Raw genomic sequence first — 22310 nt, 5'->3', positions numbered from 1 at the left:
GTTCTTTTGGATTTTATTAAACTTGCAAGGAAATACCTCTTTATTTAGTCCATCTTTTCTCTTTTTCCCATTCTTCTGCTTATTTATCGGTTGTATTCTTCCGCTGGAAAAAAAATTGGTAAATATCGTCAAGACGGCTACATTTTTAATACAACTGAGGTTATTACACTATCTGGAATAAAAAGTTTTTTTGCTCGTTGATCTGGATGCCTGACATCAAATATGACTGGCATGAAGAATTTGATGAACCTGTCTATATCAGTCCCTTATCTGAGATTGATGCGTGAGTCACCATTATTTTCTCACTGCAGTGTTACACATACCATAAATGGCTTCAGTTTTGTTTACATGTTATAAATAAAATAAAACCTTGACATTAGTTCTCTCATGTTACCAGGTAAATTCTTGCCTTCCTTAATTCACGCAAGTATACGAGTGATATCAAGCCATCACCGTATGGTATATATATATATATATATATATATATATATATATATATATATATATATATATATATATATATATATATATATATAATAGGATTAAATGATCATGGTTGGGTATTTATCGATGTGTATATTTTACCTAATCACTCACAAAGTAAATAAACATCATAGCACTATATTTATGACGGCACTTCTCTCTTTCTCTCTCTCTCTCTCTCAGACACACACACACACACACACACGCGCGCGCGCAAACATATATTCGCAAGGTTGCACATGCCAGCTTTTAACTTCCTGATTTTAAATATTGTCCCCATGTAAAATAGTGACTTGTTTCATCTTCGATGTTTGCTAATGAATATTCAAAGCCTTAGCCTGTCGTAAAGTGTTGAAGATAGTTTTCCACCAAAACTGAAATGGAAGTAATGTATATTCAACATCATTCACAGGGATGGGAGATTCGTTCGTACCAGCTTGACCCGACCTGACGATCCATTTGATTTACCATTTTATAGGAGCACTAATCAATCTTATGGAGAAAAAAAACATATTTATCTTTTTTGAAAATTGTCTTCAGTGTAAAAACACTACATTCTCATAATGTGCATGTAAAATATACGGGCTTACATAGATTATCGAAGTCAAAGTTTCAGATTTAAATCAATGCGACATAGTTTTGAGCTCTGAAAAACAACGCTCGGGGAATCTGTGTGCACACAAGAACAACTACAGTAATACACGCAGAGATTGCACAGGAGATGTGGTTGTTGTTGTGGTGGTGGTGGTGTTGACAGTGTGTGTGGGTGTGTGTGGGGGGCACATAGTCTAATCCCTCTCTTGCGGCCTTTGTGTGCATGACTGCATGATATTTATATAACCTGGATTTTTGTTTCTAATTTCATTAATATTGTATAATTCAGAATTCAAGCGAGTAGTCTCTCTTTCTCTTTTTCTCTCTCATAAAAAATCCCCCTCTCTCTCATCAAAAATACTTATTATCTGCATAATCCTTTTAACACACTAATAGCTTCGTACGTGTACGAGTGTTTAAACACGTGTATATGTATGTATGTATGTATGTATGTATGTATGTATTGGTGTTTGCGCGTTTTCGTGCGTGCGTGAGAGAGAGAGAGAGAGAGAGAGAGAGAGAGAGAGAGAGAGAGAGAGAGAGAAAGAGAGAGAGAGAGAGAGAGAGAGATCGGTGCCGTCATAAATATAGTACTATGATGTTTGTTTGATACTGAACAATTTAGAATGCCACAAATTTAAATCCAAAAATAGAAAACATTGGTAAAGAAATATAATTTCAAACGTTCAGGACATGTCATGCGTAAATATAATAATTTCTGTAAAAATAAATATCACTGTTAGAGGACAGCGGCAAAAGAAGGTGTAATAATAATAATAATAATAATAATACTATTATTATTATTATTATTATTGAAAAATTGTTACTGTTAAACCTCATAAATTCATTTTTCTTTTCCTTTCATTGACCTATCTGCATGTCCAGATCTCATGTCAATATCATTTGTTCTTTCCAAACTGTTACCCAGAATCGGTATAGTTGTTGTATATACATAAACGAAATATTGTACCCTGTAAAATCATAGCTTGAGGGCGTATCGCGCACCTGTCATGTGTACCATTAGCATGGTACTGTCGGTATGATCAAAGTCATATGCACAACTTACTCAGTAACTGTATTAGAAACCGTAAATCTAAAGCATCTTAAGTTAGTGTAATTCAACTGGTGTTTACATCGTAGAATTTATGGAATAAGTCATTAACTATATCACAGTATTTTCATAAATAGTGAGATCATAGATCAACGTAATTTTTTTGTCCGGGCTCTAGCTCATAAAATTAACAATGCTGAGATCACAGATCAACGTTATTTTTGTGTCATGTCTCAATCACATAAATTATCAAGTTAGAGATCATAGGTCAACATTATTTTTGTGTCCGGGCTCTAGCTCATAAATTAACAAGGCTGAGATTTGTGTCATGTCTCAAGTACATAAATTATCAAGTTTGAGATCATAGGTCAACATTATTTTTATGCCAGGGCTCTAACTCATAAATTCTCAAGGCTGAGATGACAGTTCAACATTATATTTGTGTCCGGGTTCTAGCTCATAAATTATCAAGGCTGAGATGACAGATCAATATTATATTTGTGTCCGGGTTCTAGCTCATAAATTATCAAGGCTGAGATGATAGATCAACATTATTTTTGTGTCCGGGATCTAGATCATAAATTATCAAGGCTGAGATGACAGATCAACATTATATTTGTGTCCGGGTTCAAGGTCATAAATTATCAAGGCTGAGATGACAGATCAACATTATATTTGTGTCCGGGTTCTAGGTCATAAATTATCAAGGCTGAGATGATAGATCAACATTATATTTGTGTCCAGGTTCTAGCTCATAAATTATCAAGGCTAAGATGATAGATCAACATTATATTTGTGTCCGGGTTCTAGGTCATAAATTATCAAGGCTGAGATGACAGATCAACATTATATTTGTGTCCGGGTTCTAGCTCATAAATTATCAAGGCTGAGATGACAGATCAACATTATTTTTGTATCCGGGCTCTATCTAGCTCATATATTAACAAGGCTGAGATCATAGATCAACGTTATTTTTGTGTCCGGGCTCTAAATCATAAATTATCAAGATTGACATCATAAGTCAGCATTATTTTTATGCCAGGGCTCAAGCTCTTAATTTATCGAGGTTCGTTACAATGAGATCAAAGTCCATGTATTCTTGCACGTGACCTGAGATCATGCCACATAATACACTTATTGATCCAATTTTTTAAGGCAAAGGTAATTTTTCAAGGCCATGTCAATGATGTAACTTGAAAGCCAGTAAAAATGAACAGCTTAAAGTTTTGTGACTTTCACAGTCTTAGTCTTAATATTATGGTCACATGCCAATATACATATTTTTCTTGCAAAGCCTTGAACTAAAGGGCCAAATTTAAAAGAACTAAACAGACCCATGTCCTTCATGGCCTGACATTGTTTCATAAACCACTTTCATGGTTCTATCTTGAAGGCTAAGGTACTAAATATTTGTATCCATCTGTAGTTTTGAAGCTGTTCAAGTTATTGTGAAGAATGTATGTATATTGATACGTATTAACTAGATACTCCAAGTGTGTCGTATTCAAAATCACTTCTCTTACTCAAAATCATTGTCAAGGCAACAACAAAATCTCCTAGTGACACGTAACTCCAGTGTCGTGGCAAAATTTTGATAGGTATCTTGACGCATCTGCATAGGTCTGTCTCACGTCTGACACATTATGTTAAGGTACTGTCTGTCTTAAGTCTGGGGTATTGTGTTAAGGCACTGTCTGTCTTAAGTCCGGGGCATTGTGTTAAGGCACTGTCTGTCTTAAGTCTGACACATTATGTTAAGGTACTGTCTGTCTTAAGTCTGGCACATTGTGTTAAGGCACTGTCTGTCTTAAGTATGAAACATTATGTTAAGGCACTGCCTGTCAATCTGTAAGGTCTGTCTCAAGTCTGGCACATTATGTTAAGGTACTGTCTGTCTTGAGTCTGGCACAGTATGTTAAGGCACTGCCTGTCAATTTGTAAGGTCTGTCTTAGGTCTGGCACATTGTGTTAAGGCACTGTCCGTCTTAAGTCTGGCACATTGCGTCAAGGCACTGTCTGTCAATCTGTAAATCGATCCTTGTGTTAAGATTGTCCAGCCCATAATTTTGTAATATTTGGAGCGATTTTAACTCTGCCCACGATACATCATGACTAGACGGTGTGTCACGTATTATAGCCAGCCCCTCCCCCCCACGGGGGTGGGGGCCATAAAGTTAAGTTCAGAGCAACGCATGGGACAATTTAATGTCCATCACTTAACCTGGAGTATAACTGTGTTGGTCTATTGATGACATTGCAATGAAATTCGTCTGTTACATACTATTGAGTGTGCCACATACCACAGGATTCGAAACTACCTTGGCTGTTTATAAGAAACAAAATTATGCGTCGGACATATGTCGGCGCAGTATTTTACAGAAAAATCATACTTTTTGTTTTCCAACAATTTCTCCACACTCATTCGAATCACCTCAGCTATTTCAATGACTATTTATTGTAGGATTAACCAATACGTTAAGAAAATAAAATAGTTCGATCATTTGTAACGTTTCGGTCAATCATTATTTTGTAAATAGCCGAGATAGTTCGAACGACAGCTATTGACATACATTCGTGGTATGATCAGTGTGGTTGACACTGAATATGCAAATGATGTCATTGGCATAGCCTCAGTCTGAAGGTTAATCTCACAGCATGGGAAAATATAAATCTGTAATCTCTCCATGTACAGGAGTGGTTTTCAACCCTGAGGTCGCGGCCCAAATCAGAGTCTCGAGGAAGTTCTGGAGGGTCACCAGGATTTTTTTGGAGTGTGGCAAATCTTATCAAAATGTGGTAATGGGGTCGTGAAGATCGGTAAAAAAAAAACAACATTTTTTAGGGTGGCAACCAAAACAGGTTGGAAACCAATGATGTACTCGTATAATATTTGAACCAGTGAAGACGTTTTAATGAAACTTTAGCCTATCATATATCTGGACTTGAAAGTGTCGTGTGAAACCAGTCATACTTCTTGTTCTCAAGGTCAAGGTACACATTTTTGTTAAAATGGTATCAGGAATTCTGGGGTCCTTTTCCATGCATAAGCTTTTCTTCCCCTTCAGACATTTTTATAAAATATTACCACGCTTCAGACTTTATGGTACGACAGGCGGGGTTTTGAGCTCAAAGGTCAATGCCATTGGTAGAGTAAAGGTCACGAGACAGGCATCTAATGTGGTGTGTTGTACTCGCATTCAAGAGCAGAGTTATTGACTCTGTGGAGGTATTCTACGGGCTGTTACTTACTGACACACATGGATAGGGGCTTCAGCCTACGTCATACTGATCTGAAATTGTTGACGTTGTAGTGTCTGTGCCTTGGCTGCCTTTGAGGGGTAATTTTCAACCATATTTGTGCACGAGCCTGTAGCGGTACGGGGTTAAGAATGCACGAAAGAGAATGTCACGATAACATGCTATCTTTCTGAAGATTTCTGTTATACAATAACTTTCCACAAGCTATATATGAAGCAGACTTTGGTACAGAATAACTCTTCACGTGAAAAGTGTGGAAAATAGGCACGAATATGAAAAGTGTTCAAACAGCTAGGAACGTCACAGAAACTGAAACTTCTCTAATATAATATCAGACATTATTCATTTTATATCAGCTCTGTATGAACGTATGGAGTGAGAGACTCTAATTATCTTAACAACCAGATCACAGACATATATACTGACATCTAAATACAAGCTGTTAAGTCAAACAATCCAGGAATATGTTTCGGCAAGTTTTGATTTTTATGGTTTCCATAGCAACCATTCTAACTTCATATCAATCAAGAATAAAATATATATTTCACATCTCTCACAAAGTTATACTCGCCACAATTTAGTCCAATAACTGGAGGAAATAATTTATCATAAGAAAATCAACAACATTTGTGGATTTCTAGGTCTTGATGCCAGCCCGGTGAGAAACATACTAAATATAAAACAATTTCATTTAATGTTATCAAACTTTCAAGAAATGTTTCATATGACATATTCTAGTCAATGATGTCGCTTACAAATCCATAGCAACCGCTTATTTTTTTTTAAATCAACCATATAGAAAATATATTTTGACAATTTTAAAACTACTGCGGCAATTTTAAAGCAAACTTTATAAATTAAAAACACAAAACATTTTTATATTTTGTTCAGCCTCTTCTCCAGGGTTTTGAAAATGATATACGAATGGTGTTATAAACATGGCGCGTGTCTGTGTTCAAATTTGAGCACTTTTGAACTTATTACCACCAAACATGCATATTGAATACATAAGGAAAATCAGTTATGTATGAAACCGAGTTGTTGTGGCCTATCGTCTTACTGAGCTGGCCAATATCACACACACCACTCTGGCTGGTGTCACTTAGGTTTTGCGATAAAGACATTAATATAGTCAGGGGAAGTGTAGCAGGTGCAATTGCACCGTTAAATATTCTTCAAATTTTAATTTTTAAAAGCTATATATAAAAGAGCCGAACAACACAACTAACTGGTTCAAGAAATGAATCTAAACTGTCATAGTTTCTTTTGCAGACACGATTCCCTTCAACCTTTATGCATTTAGTATTTGGCTTCTAGAGAAGACAAATTTATTAATGAATTAATTTTGTCAAAAATATACTAAAAAAATAAGAAACCTATATTTCACACCCAATCTAAATGGAACTTTATTTCATGGCCTTGTATTTCTTTTTGGTGCATATTGCGATGTAAGGTTCAATGTCTCTAACTTTTTGCCATGATTTATAATTTTCAATGAATGAAAAGTTGAATAACGTTCTATAACTTAATGGCTTTTTAAATTTCAATATGGAGTAGATTGGTTGTCCCCAGAAATTTAATTAAAATCAGCTGAGATGAAAAGGGCCAAATTTTGGATTTAAACAAACATGGTGTGTCCGTTCAATTCCAGTGGATATCATGCTATTTATTTTTACTTAAAGCAATCTCATACGCACATTTTTTTATACATCGAAGACAGAACTGTTTGGTATATTTTGACAACGATCATTTTTTCCAACTGCATACCTCCTTAATAATAATAATAATAATAATAATAATAATAATAATAATCACAATCATCACCATCATCACTTTAATCGATGTCAGACACATCGTTGTAAGACACTGGCGATAATCCACTTCGCAAATCGCAAACCGTTCCATAAAAATGTAAGCAAAATATTTTAAAATACTCTCCGAACACACACACACACACACACACACACATGTATATATATATATATATATATATATATATATATATATATATATATATATATATATATATATATATATATATATATATATATATATATATATATATATATATATATATATATATATATAATATTTAGTCTTGTTATATTGTTATAATGTTCCTTTCAAACTTGTAAGCATCAAGACTTTCAAGTGCTAAATTATTTAAGTCGTTGAAGGCGAGAACAGCTGTTCTAAAATCAAGAGACTTAAGTGAGTACACACCTGGCTGGCGCGCTACTGATATGTACCTCTTTGTTATAGAGTGACATGTGAAAGGTGAAATTGTTATCATTTGCAACATGCTCAATGTACTATGGCTGAAATTGTACATGATTAAAGCACACGGCTAACCAAAATGGTTGATCCCATGTGTTTTAAAATTGGCCTAAATTTGTCTAAAGTATACTACCTTTAGAAGTTATTAAAATAGGGAAAACGAATTTGGCTAGACTAGACAATACCCACTTCGGGAAATGCAAAGAATGAATGAAAATAAATATATATATATATATATATATATATATATATATATATATATATATATATATATATATATATATATATATATATATATATATATATATATATAAAGGCAAAACAACGTTATCGGCTGTTTTCTCAAATAACAAAAATTGACCTTTGAGTCCAGGAAGTGAAAATGGCCAAACTTTGGAGCTAGCAGTTTTTTGATGGGTGCGGATCTGAAGTAATGCCAGGATGTATATTCTAAAACCCAAATTACACCCATCACTCGCACACAAAAATAAAGGGAATCAAGAATTCTTCTAACGATATATAAGATATACGTGTTCTTTTGAAATAGCCAAGGTAGCCAGTATGAAATCCTGTGAAATTCTTTTTCTCTAAAAATCTAACCGTAATTAAAAATTAAACTGTAGAAAGCCACTATAGTCAAACATAAAGGTAGTTGGCCTAGAAATCTGCGTCATTACGATGATTTCTGTTGAAATTTCTTCGAATGCTGTCATTGTGACAAAAACAAATGTTTGATACTTTTCTCATTTTCTACTTTCATCCATTTTTGATAGCACATCATCATAATTTGTTTCATCCTGATAAGCCCCTATGCCAGAAACTTTACTGTCGAAATTTGTCGAAATCCGATTTGCAATATTTTGTAAAACCAATAAAGTTGTGCAAATGTTCTTCTACTTATAGAACCTGAGCTGAGCGGTTCTTGAAAAGAAGTCGCATAAATGTTTATCTATTTAATAACGTTAGCGATCTGACGCATCATCATTATTTGTATAACTTATAATGGCCTTCGAACCAGGATACTTTCCATCAAGACCGGTATAACTCTATGGAGCGGTTCTTGAAATTTTTTTTTAGTTTTACAGATTGTTCTGCTTTTAAATACAGCATCAAAATTTAATGTTGGATCATCAGCATTTGCAAAAAAAAAATTGAAAGGTCTTGTTGCCAGGATGCTTTCTGTCATCTTTGGTCAACGTCTATTCAACAGTTTTGGAGAAGAAGTCATTTAAAAGTTTTCTTTCCGTAGCAACGGTGGCCACGTTCGCCGGCTGATGGACAATTCTGCAGTTTTCATGCCAGAATGCAGTCATGCAAATAAATTCGAATTCTGGTTTTGGAGAAGCATGAATCCAACAGGTCTGCATATCACGATGCCTTCGTTGAAATATGATCAAAGTCTGTTTAAAGAAGTCGATTCAATCTTTTCTAATTTTATTATTATGTCCATATCTGATGGAACATCATCATCAATTACATAATCTTGAAAGCTCTCTATTCCAGAAAGCTTTCTGTCAAGTCTTATCATCTTAAGCGATTTCTGAGAAGTTTAAACGTTTTTCCATGTTTAGCAACGGTGGCCATGTCTGATGTCAAATCGATACCATTTTTTGTATACATTTTATAGGTCTTCATTCCACAGAGCTTTCTGTAACGTTTAGTTAATTTCTATTCAACAGTTCTGGTGGAGTCATTTGAACGTTTTTCTGTTTGTAGTAACGTCGGCAATATTTTATAGCCTATCCTTATATATTGTGCAAATCTGAAGGGTCTTTAAACCAGAAAGCTTTATGTCAATGGTCAACAAATTATATTCAATATTTATAGAGAAAAAGTAGTTTAAATGTTTTTCTATTTTTGGCAAGAGCGACCATAGTTGATCGTAGACTACGATCATTTGTGTACTTTTTAAAGGTTTTTATATCAGAATGTTTTATGATCAGCGTGATCAAATTTCATTCAACAGGGTAATTTTCTGGAGATAGGAGAGTTTACATGTTTTGTATGTTTGGTAACGGCGTCTAAATATGACTGTCGATCGATATCATTTGCAAAGGCTTAAGACATTTTATTTTATACTCCAGAATGCTTTCTGCTAAGTCAGGTATTTTATTCAACAGCTTTGAAGAAAATGTAGGTAAAAGGTTTTTTTCTAGTTTTGGTAAGGACGGACATACTTGACAGTAGATCTGTTTCAGTTGTATAAATCTGAAGGTTCTTTACATAAGAACGTTTTCTTATAAACACAGTCAAATTTTTTTTAAACTTCGAGAAAATGTAGTTTAAAGGTTCTATTTTTTTAACGGCGACTATATTTGATGGCATGTCCGCATAATCTTCACATACTTGAATGGTTGTTATACCAGAACGCTTTCTGGTAAGTTTGATCAAATTGTATTCGATAGTTTACGTTTGTTTTATTTAAGGGTTTTCTATTTTTGTAACGGTCGCCATAACGGTAAAATCTGTACAAATTTGAAAGGTCCATTTGCAAAGATGCACTCTGTCAAACATTATCAAATCCTTTCAGTGAGTTTGGAGAATAATGATTTTCTATGATTAGTAACTGTGGTAGGATCTGACGGCAGATCAGCATAATTTGTAAAATTGTGAAAGCATTCAATGCAAAGATTTTGTCTATAAAAGGTATGCAAATTATGTTGAGCGGTTTCGGACAAGTTGTATAAATATTTATCATTGTTTTTCTTATCGCTTGTATAAATTTTGAAGTTCTTCGTGTCAGAATTCTTTTCCTTTTAGTTAACGGTGACCAGATTTAATGGCAATTTGACACCATTTTGTATAAACTTGAGCAAAGGAATGTTTTAAGAGTTTTACTTTTAGTAACGACGGATATATCTGATTATGGATCAGCTCTAATTTGAAAGCCCTTCATGCCAAGCTGTTCTGAGCTGGCCACAATTTGAAAGCCCTTCATGCCAGGCTGTTCTGAGCTGGCCACAATTTGAAAGCCCTTCATGCCAGGCTGTTCTGAGCTGGCCACAATTTGAAAGCCCTTCACGCCAGGCTGTTCTGAGCTGGCCACAATTTGAAAGCCCTTCATGCCAGGCTGTTCTGAGCTGGCCACATTTTGAAAACCCTTCACGCCAGGCTGTTCTGAGCTGGCCACAATTTGAAAGCCCTTCATGCCAGGCTGTTCTGAGCTGGCCACAATTTAAAATCCCTTCATGCCAGGCTGTTCTGAGCTGGCCACAATTTGACCAATGTTTTTGAAAAGAAGTATAAATAAGAATTTGTAACGGACGCACTTCGCACGGACTTGCGGATCTCGCAGGGACATACCATCATCTCAGTTAGTTTTATAGGATGGTGAGTCAATAATAAAATCTCTAATTGGCATCAACCTAAAAGTGTTGAAAATATATTATTTAAATGCTGAAATATCTCTTACATTCAATATCAACCCTGGATGCTGTTTACTGTAAGTTGTATAGTCTGTATGTAAGACAAATTACGGAGCCTTAGGTAGAATAAGAAAAAGGGCATATAAGTAAAAGGTTACTGCATTTGTATGGGAAAATATGTGTGCCACAAATCGACTCTTATTATTTCACTGGATGATATTAATGTACAATTTACAGGTGTTCTTACACTGTTATATACGTAGTAAGAGCAGCAGGTAAATGGGTTTAATTCAACAGTGCTCTTGCACTCACATATCCATGGCCAGGACTGAGAGTGCTGTGTTTAGAATTTAACACGTTTTTTTTTAACTGTACTTGCGGAGGCAATAAATAGAGTGCTGTTTTCAAAATGTACAAGTGTTTGTGCACTCCCTTATAAACACTATCATGTTACAGATGATTCATATTTTACAAATTAAATGGGTTTTTTGAACAGCAGCATAAATGACAGTAAAAGATTTACAGGACTGAGCAAAAGCAAACTTGTTTGTCGAAAGCTCTCTCTACGCATTGCTTTATTGTGTGTTATCATTTTTTGATATATCACACGCGTAATACTTTCTGATATCAGTAAAACTTAAATATATTACACATAAAACAAGACTCTCTTAAAGGGACTGACGCTCATACTATCTTCTACATCAAATTGGCTTATGAAACAGCACAGTATATCAAAGACCAATCATCAAGCAAAATATAGCATCTGAAGCTCTCTCCTCATGCGATAGTGTTGTATGACTGTATTCCGTCATGTTAAACATGTATACCATCGTGCAGATCAAATGCAATCACGTGACAGCACAAACAAGTAATGTTACTGATTTCTGTAATTAATTGGAAAATCAGATATTTACTTACTTTGGGCAGAATTCGAGAGAAACACTAAACAGTTCATCAGGAGAATAGATTATTCTGCTCCGCTGATACGCCGTGTCGTCACCGTTTTGAGAGTAACTTCCTGAAACATCAGAACAAATCATACATTGTCAGATATAAAACAAGAGTCCTCCGAAGGGACTGATGTTCTACTGGCTTAAAAGAATTTCCAGAAATTCAAGGCAAGCACATTTCTTCCTTTTATCTGCCTTGCGTTGAAACCAACTTTGATTTTCTTCACGGACAACATCGGATAAACTGGAAGTCAACATGGCACCATTTTCATTTAGGATCGACAATGCATCATAAAGTCTTCCAGTGGAAACTGTTTTGGAAGAGTAACGATAACAATATTGACCGAATGGATGTTATGTTTTATAACAGATTTGTACCATATCTACTTAGTATCAAAAAAAAGGATATTGTTGGTGAAAGCACATTGTCGATATGACAAACCATCTAGAGCTGTGATAACAAGATGTTCAAGACGGCCATTGTGGTAGTCATATTAGAAGTCCGATCGGCAATATTTACTGTCGGCTAAATACGATAAGAACACTTGCAGTGACGCACCCATGAAAATATGACCATTCATCCAGGAGAAAGAGTGATACAATTTTAAAGATGACCACTGTGGAAGCCACACCTGAATGGTATGACCAGGACCAACCAGACACCATAAGAAGTTGTGAAGTAAAAACCACATGATGATACGATCATCCATTCAGGAGGATTAGTGATAACATGTTTTAAGATGGCCACCGTGGTGGCTATATTGGACATCAGATCAACACCATTTTCATTTTGGACCAACTATACATCATACATAATCTTCTGATGAGAACGCCATGACGCTATCACTTTTCGTTCTGGAGGATTAGCAACAACATGATTTTCAAGAGGCCACAGTAGCATCCATCTTGGACATTTAAATCGGTACCATTTTCATTTAGAACCAACTATGCATCCCATCTTCTGGTACAATCCTCGCAGCAATATTTAATTTCGTTCAAGAGGTGTAGCGAAGATGACTATAATGACGGCCATATTGGACATTATGTCAGCAGATTTTTATTTAGGAACAACTAGACATTATAAGAGGTCGTTCAGTGAAACCCCAAGTTGATCTGACCATACATTCAGGTGGAGGAGCGATAACAAGATTTTCATGGCGACCGTTCTGGATATCATATTGGTACTATTTTCTTTCAGAACCATGTAGACCATCAGATGAATGTGTACAGAGTTTCTTGACAATCGTCCATGTAATTTTGGAGGAGTAGCGATAACTGGTGCAAATGGGTGGACGGACTATGGACAACAGACGATCCCGTCAACTCTTCTGGTTTCTGACCATTAGAACTAAACTCGATGACAATTCAAAATTTAACTTATATATATATATATATATATATATATATATATATATATATATATATATATATATATATATATATATATATATATATATATATATATATATATATATATATATATATAAGATGGCATTAGAACAACAGAACGATATGAATTACTAAATAGCCTTAAGTCGACAAGATACCGCCACAATTTTAACATACGGGCAAGATCAATGTTTCCTTTAGGTGAAAACGTTTGGTTTACTTCGGTCTTTTACTGCATCTTGCCCTAAAATTCTCCAAATTGCATCAGCCTGGAATTTCTCAAATGGAGGAATTCCTCAGAATAAATGACAAATTGTTATTTGTAGCAAATGAAGCCCACTAGAAGGATTGTATTCATCCATCATAATTAATGGCCTTCAGTCGTAAAAACGGAGCCAATCACCTCTTCAGGTGAGACATAAATCAGTTTCTAATTCCTTCAACGCCAGCAATGACGTAACAGTAGACTTATTGATAAAGCTATGTACAAAATCAATACACCTGTCAATGTTTCAAGGGGCCCCGGATGGTAAGGTGGTGTGCGGCGATCGACTTTATACATTACTCACACTGCACTTCTTTCCGCGTGGGTTCGAATCTCGGTTCAGCCAATGCGTGTACATGAGAAAGCTTGCCAGTAGCTTCGAGTGCGTAAGTGGTTCTTCCTGGGTTCTTATTGCACCATATATACTAGCAACCACGTATCGCCTAACATGTGCTGAAAATGGCTTTGAACCCACACAAAAAACCACAAAATCAAAAAACACTGTTTCAAAGTTCTTCTTTAGCGTCCGCCTCGGATGCGGAAAGTCGCGGGTTCGAACCCTGGCCGAGTCATAACAAAGACTTATAAAAATGGTATGAGTAGCTGCCTATCTAGGCGCTCAGCATGAAGAAGTTAGTGTTAGGACTGGTCGGCCTGGTGTCAGGACAATGTGACTGGGTGGGACATCATGCTACAATTCTGCGGCATGACACCGCATTGCTAGACATCACTATAAACTGCCACACTGCAGACATGGTAGCGATATGACTGAAAAATCGTTAAAGCTACGTTTAAAATCAAAATCACACGCACACACACACGCACGCACACACTCCTTTGCTTTCGATCCGAATGGACGGTGGAAATATTGTTACATGCATTTTATGGACACCACAGCCTTTCAATAATTGATCGAGCAATTGCATTAAAAAAAACAATAGCAGTTAAAAACCCATTACCTCTCACCACTTTGTCGATAACTACAATGATCAAACCCGCTGCCATAGACAAAGTATTTATAATATCATAAATTTATTATCATGTTCTAGTAAAAGAAATACGTCAAAATAAATCACCATTCACTTGGATATTTTATACATACCCTGTGTCTCTACAGAGTCCTCAACTTGATAGTAATTTCTCCTCCTCTTCATTTCATCTGGAAAAAAAAAAACTTGAAAAGTCAAGACTGATTTCTATGAAAACTAACTTTCACCGTACTTTTTGTATAGACAAAACAAAACAAAATACAAGGGAATTTTCACTCAAAATAACACTTAAATAGTATTTGTTTCAAAATAATTTCAATATAGTTTCTTAATTTGAACTGTAGCCTTTCTTATTGTTGTTCTTCTTATCCTGTGCGGGGTTGGGAATGTAGAATAGGCCCGATACGTTCTGTTGTTAGATTCACTAATGGAGACAGAAGACTTGTTTTAGTGGTTATCGAGTTGAACTCACAACCGAAAGGATGCAGGTTTGAATGCGACCACTGAACCAGTCTGAGTCGCTATCATGTTCCTGGGCAAGGCACTTTGCTCCAAGAATCGATTCTAAATAATTTCCCTTTGTTTCTGTGCCATCAAATACCAAATGAAACCAAACCTTTTTCGACATTTAATTATTTTACTCATATAATTCATCATAAAATTTCAGTAAAAACAGGTCATTAAAACTGTTATGTGTTTACATTTTTAAGATTAAGGCACTCAGTAAAAAGGTGTTAATGTACGTGTTTAATTTTCAACCGGATTGAGAACATAAATATTAGCAAAAGTTAAGAGTGTTTATAATTCGCTTTTTACGGCGTTAAGACTGGTGTATTAAGGACATACATACTGATCTTGCAAGAGCAATTTCCGTTTTGTTTTTGACGGACAACTCATGAGAATTTTAATTAAACGGCTATGTTTGTATTCGCTTTTGCAATTTGCGGCGAACGTGTCTTGTCTACGTATGTTTGAAAGATTGACAACATAACCGAAATGTCTGTAACAATGCTGTTTCACTGTGGACAATAGTGTATTTCATAGTTATTCATTCTTTCTTGTATTTCATGAGCCAAAATATTTTATTTTGTATCCGAAATTTTAAAATCGACGTTAAACACACACACCATAGCTTATTTAAATCAAATTGTTTGTCCCATATGTAGGCATTATTTATAGTTTGGTTCTTTTAAACTCTAAGAAAAATACTGCTAAAGTTTCCAAAGAAGCTGAGATTTAATTTTGTAAACCTACCTCTGAAGAGATTTGGTACCAGCTTGTAGACAATGTCTTGCAGAGTGTGATCCAGTCTACAAAGTGAGAGATAAAGATTGCATTAACAGTCCGTAGCGTATGCATTATTTAAAATACAGCACTCCCTCATTATGATGTTGCACACAGGAGTCAAACAGTATACCGTCTTACAATGAAATGGGATTCATAACCATGGTCAAATTATAAATGGAACCGTCTTATAATGAAGGGCCGTATAACGGGAGAGCGCTGTAATGTTATCGTATTTATAACTAATTGTCTTCGTACAAGAACACAAGCTGCAATCACTGAAAAAGCTGACAACACATTTTAAACGAATTACATTAAATGTCGGAATAATATAAACAAATTATATTAATTAACCCACAGTATTATTTCATTAAAAAAAGACTGAACTTACCTCATTACATGTACGATTCTAATCAAAATCATAATTAATTAGGACTAGTCAATTTAAGTGATGTCTAATGTATGCAATTGACGTCATCAATTGACGTCACCAATTCTAATGCATTTTCTACAGGATCAAAATTCGAGTGGATTTATTCACCATGGTAACCATGAAGAATTTTAAGGAAATGTCACACGCAATGTCTCATTATCCAGAACTGAAAAGTATCTCAACTGTAAAAATATACCACAGATCCAATACTTCTATTGCTGTTTAATATTCGAATCTCTTAAACAAACATACATAACAAATCTGATACGGAAACTAAGCCTGGTGAATGACATAATATATATATATATATATATATATATATATATATATATATATATATATATATATATATATATATATATATATATATATATATATATATATATATATATATATATATGTGTGTGTGTGTGTGTGTGTGTGTGTGTGTGTGTGTTGTTGTTGTTGTATGGTTTAACGCCATTTTTCAGCACACGATAGGCTATACATGGCGGCCAGTATTAATGGTGAGGAAGAACCCGGGAAAACTCCGGAAAGAACCATCGACCCACGAGAAGCTACTGGCAAGCTTTCTCACATACCCACATTAGCCGACTCCGCGACTCGAACACACACAGACAGAGGTGAGATGGCAGTGATCGTAACGGAGAGCGCTTTAGAACACTCGGCCAATCGGGGCCCCCTTAACAGGTGATGGTTTTCAATTTCACGTCAAAATTTACTTCTAGAATGCAATGTAAGTTGTTATTGTTGTTTTGGATTCAACGTCATTTCTCAGAGCAAGATCACCTATATGTTGTGGCTAGTATAACGGGTGGAGGAAGAACCCGGGAAAGCCCCAGTAAGAACCACCGACCCACGGGAAGCTATTGGCAAGCTTTCTCACATTTCCACACTGGCCAAGCCCGAGATTGGATCCCACGCGGACAGGTGAGTGTGTGTGTGTGTGTGTGTGTGTGTGTGTGTGTGTGTGTGTGATTAGGATTTTTAACGTAGCTTTAAAAAAGTTCAGTCATATCGCCTCCATGTCTGCAGTGTTGCAGTTTATAGTAATGTTTAGCACTGGGGCATCATGCCGCAGACATGTAGAATGATGTCCCACCCAGTCACAATTATCCTGACACCAGGCCGACCAGTCCTAACACATACCTCTTAATGCTGAGCGCCAAGCGAGGCAGCTGTTAGTACCATTTTTGTAAGTCTTTGGTATGACTCGGCCGGGGATCGAACCCACGACCTCCCGCTTCCGAGGCGGACGTTCTAACCACTAGGCCAACGAAGCGGTCACGGACAGGTGAGATGGCAGTGATAAAGGCTCAACGAAAGTCAGAAGTATCTTTAGTAAGTCGACCAAGAGTGATAAATATCTAAAACAGTTAGTTACTTACTGCATGCGTATATTATAAAAATTATTTAGGTAAAATAATTACTGATTGAGATTAAAATTATTATCCATATATGCATTTTAAAACTTGACCTCTCTGAAATAGTACACATCGGTGTAAAAGAATAAACAACGCCGAAAATCAGAGAGAAAAAACTGTATACTGTTTAAAAAAATCACTTCCGGTCTCGTTGGTAAAATAACTTTGTGCAATATACTCGTTAGATATATGTATTTCCTGATGATTCAAACATAACAATGTTGGATGGCGGGAAAACTAACTTAATCTCGATCAGTCTTGAGGATTTTTGGCATATCTGTAGTGGACGCATTCTTACGCATGTATGCACGTATTTCTGATGGGGATTTCAAATGCATGCATGAATAGTGGCCAAAATATGGCAGTTATCTAAAAACAAATTGGGAAATGATTAATGGAATATTCAAATATCAAGTCAGAGAAGAAGTCTCAACGTGTGTAAAAAGTACATGACAACTCTAAATATTTGAAAGCTTATTTTGGGTTTAATTGTATTTATACATTTTAACTGTGTATTTTACAGTTTTTAAATTTGAAGTATAAAACAATTGTTCTTTCTTATCTTGATTTGTAGTTGCTTTCATATTCATACCGAAGGAACCGTCAATAACAGTCAATAACATGGATTTGTCAATCTAAATGAAGTAACATTGAGCGTTGTGTATGTGGACTGGTGCGATAGCGCTTTATAGCATTAAAATCGCATGCATATCTTGAAAGGCTGGTTAATCTTGGGTGGCAGCCAATCACGTCTTGCGCTGTTAAATCTACTGGGAAACACCTATAACAATTCCACCAAAGTACTTGTTTGTGGACTAAAGAAATAATAAGCAAAGCTTGTATCAACACCTTACTAATTATGAGGGGAAAAAATAAACACAAGTATCTACGGAATTACTTAGAAAATCACTACTGTTTGAAATTTAAATTTTTTAAAAAGAAAACAAAATTGAATTGTATGGCCAGTGAAGAGACCGCAAACGGATTATTGGTAATAATTGCAGAATCAGTACGCAGGATAAATTCGTACCTGATATTCTGAAGCGGTCGCGTCTTGTGTACGAGAACTTCGCATATGGGGCAATATTTGCTGGCTTCCAGATATCTTACAATACACGTCTTGCAAACTGTGAAGAAAAGAAATTGGCTTAAAATTAGATAGATATAGACAGAAAGACAGACACACAGATAGATAGATAGATAGATAGATAGATAGATAGATAGATAGATAGATAGATAGATAGATAGATAGATAGATAGATAGAATCAAACATTACATACATTAAAAGATATATAGCATTTCAAAAGGAAAATAAGAAACATGTACGCGAATAATTAAGTAAATAAGCAAGGGAGGGAGTGAGGGAGAGGGCGTAAAGAAATTGCACTACAATCCCTCTTGTACATTTCATTTATTTTGCTTAGTATATAGAATATAACTGTACGTATTAAAAAATATGTTGTTTAGTGGATATATTTCTAAACATCTGGGAATAGTGCAGAATTTATTTCTTTGCTTGGAGTATGTTGAAAGACACATCGAAAGAGTTGGGATCTTTGAGTAATATAAACAACGGCGTTCGGCATCTTCGTTATGATAACCGCATAAACACACGAGAAGGGTAGCTAAATTAAGTATGTACAGATCGGATTTGATTGGACGTCTTGCGTTTTTAGTATGTAGGATATTAAGGTCACATTTGCCTACAGCATGATACGCTGGTGATCGGTTAGTTGGAGTAGATACAAGTTTTTTCATATTACAAAAACAGAAAGATAAGGAGAATTTCAGATATCGTCAGGCGATAGTTTCAAAGACAAATCTTAAATGGGGTAAAAAGACGTTTATAAAATCTTAAGTCTGGTTGGGATTGGTGTTATGCTTTGAGATTTACGTGGACAGTAAGGCGATGCCTCGTATCATCTTTGTAGAAGAACATCACTTCTGTCAGATACCTGATTATTTCTATCAAATGCAATAGGCATAATCTCTTCTTCTTCCTTCCGTTTGCAAGAGTTTTCCGACCAGTTTCCACAAAACGAGACTAACGGTTTGGGCAGCTTTCATCGGAATGTTTCTACTCTGCTACTTAAAGTCTGGATTTTTTTCTACTCTTGAGAATCTTCAGTAGAGCAATAATCCTGACTTGAACTGGATCAATACTGTACACATATAGCAATTATCCCTGACTTTAAATGGATGAATACAGTACACAGATAGCAATTATCCCTGACTTTAACTGGATCAATACTGTACACATATCGCAATTATCCCTGACTTTAGCGGGCTCAATATTGTACACATATAGCAATTATCCTGACTTGAACTGGATTAATACTGTACACATGTAGCATATAGCAATAATCCTGACTTTTACTGGATCAATACTGTACACATATAGCAATAATCCTGACTTGAACAGGATCAATACTGCACACATATATCAATTATCCCCGACTTTAGCGGGCTAAATACTGTACACAGATAGCAATTATCTCTGACTTTAATTGGATCAGTACAGTATTCAGATGGCAATTATTCCTGACTTTAATTGGATCAACACTGTACACATATAGCAATTATCCCTGACTTTCACTGGATCAATACTGTACACAGATAGCAATTGTATCTGACTTTAACTGGATGAATACAGTACACAGATAGTAATCATCCCTGACTTTAAATGGATCAATATTGTACACAGATAGCAATTATCCCTGACTTGAACTGGATCAATATTGTACACATGTATCACTTATCGCTGACTTTAACTGGACCAATACAGTACACAGATAGCAATCATCCCTGACTTTAACTGGATCAATACTGTACACAGATAGCAATTATCTCTGACTTTAACTGGATCAATATTGTACACATTTAGCAATAATCCCTGCCTTTAACTGGATCAATACTGTACACATATAGCAATAATCCTGAATTTAACTGGATTAATACTGTACACATATATCAATTATTCCTGACTTTAACTGAATTAATACTGCACACAGATGGCAATAATCCTGACTTTAACTGGGTCAATACTGTACACAGATAGCAATTATCCCTGACTTTCACTGGAACAATACTGTACACAGATCGGCCAGAGTAACATATTTTAGTCACGTTCGACACAGAAACTTAGTTACATGTATTCTGAATAGACATACTAATATGGTCAGTCAATGTAGCATCAGAGGATAATGTTAGTCCAAAGTGTCCGTGATTTTTAACAAGAGGGGATTTCGTATTTAAAAAGGGAACTTTAGAAAAGAAAAGTCAGTCTGCCTGCTTGTAACTAATAAAATATCTGTTTTCTAATTATTAAAAGTAACAAGCAAGTCACTTCCCGGTGCATTATGGTTTCTAACATCAATGCTTATAATCCTTTGTACTTGTAAAGGCTCTGTCAAAACTTCAAGACAGGGGTCATCAGCATAAATATATAAATTTTCATACCGTAAATGCGAACCTATTTGCAAAGAACTATCGACGCTTGTGTATTTTTAAATATAAAAAAACAATTTCGAATTATATATATATATATATATATATATATATATATATATATATATATATATATATATATATATATATATATATATATATATATATATATATATATATATAAAGAAAGAGAGAGCTAATATTAATTCATGTAATTTTTCATCGTTCGATGCATATGGCGATACTTCAGTTTTCAAATACTTTCAACTCCTTTCAGTATAACATCCATATCATAATCGGTTACAACGCCGTCTACTTCATAAGCATATTAGATTTTCTTTCATAAGAGGGTTTTTTAATTCAAATTACAATATAATATTTAAGTGTAAATATGTTTGCGAATTTAAAAGCAATGTATTATTTTCTTTCCGTTTTTTTTTCTGTTTGTTGTTCAAACAATTTAATAATATTATACAATTTGTGACAGCAAGTAAATACACATTAGGAAACAAACTGGTATATCATTTACAAGGAATACACATTAAAAGGCATTTTTTTCTTCGTTACGTTAAACAGCTCGTAGATGTTAGTTATTCAATCGATAGTTATTTCCAACTTTGTAATACAAATACTAGGGGTGCATATCAATTAACATTTTCTGAACAAAACACACGTATACAAAAATCGATTAAAAACTAAACTGCGTCAACAGACCGACGCAATAACGTACGTTTACTTACATGAGTGAAGACATTCCACTATGGTTGTGGCGTCGATGAGATATCCCCCGCAAAGAGCACAAAGCAGGTGGGGATTTAGTTCTGTAATGCGCAGGCGCGCGGGTTGCATGGCGCCAATTACTGGAATTAGAAAAATAAAATGTTTGTGAAAGTACAAATAAAATAAATGGTCAGTTTTATATATGAAAATTATGTGGCTTTTACTCACACCCCACCCCACCCCCCAAAAATACAGACATCCTCTTCGAAAGACTCCAAGAACAGCTAGGCTTACGGATGTCTTAATAAAATATAGCTCGTTCTGATAGCCAACGGCACTCGTACCTTGTATAAGATACATGACCCTTTAGAAGGATATGG

At 35.2% G+C, this 22310-nt stretch overlaps 1 protein-coding gene across 6 annotated transcripts in view; it reads right to left on the bottom strand.

Annotated features, from left to right (window-relative positions):
* LOC149776492 (polycomb complex protein BMI-1-A-like) overlaps positions 1-22310 on the bottom strand; it is a 125789-nt gene that overhangs the window by 17201 nt on the left and 86278 nt on the right. For all 6 annotated transcript variants that reach the window (XM_089940926.1, XM_089940924.1, XM_089940925.1 and 3 more), the window contains exons 2-7: positions 21951-22070; positions 18793-18889; positions 15876-15931; positions 14735-14791; positions 11947-12046; positions 37-103 (exon numbers count right to left, since the gene is read on the bottom strand). In XM_089940926.1, coding sequence (XP_089797052.1) covers positions 37-103; positions 11947-12046; positions 14735-14791; positions 15876-15931; positions 18793-18889; positions 21951-22059 — 486 coding nt within the window. In that variant the 5' untranslated portion in view covers positions 22060-22070. The remainder of the gene's footprint in view (positions 1-36; positions 104-11946; positions 12047-14734; positions 14792-15875; positions 15932-18792; positions 18890-21950; positions 22071-22310) is intronic.

Source organism: Sinohyriopsis cumingii, chromosome 18 (genome assembly GCF_028554795.1).
Source record: "Sinohyriopsis cumingii isolate HCF-2022 chromosome 18, ASM2855479v2, whole genome shotgun sequence".
In the NCBI taxonomy this organism is placed as follows: domain Eukaryota; kingdom Metazoa; phylum Mollusca; class Bivalvia; order Unionida; family Unionidae; genus Sinohyriopsis; species Sinohyriopsis cumingii.
Note: the sequence above shows the minus strand (reverse complement) of the source record. Positions and strands in the feature narration are given on the sequence as shown.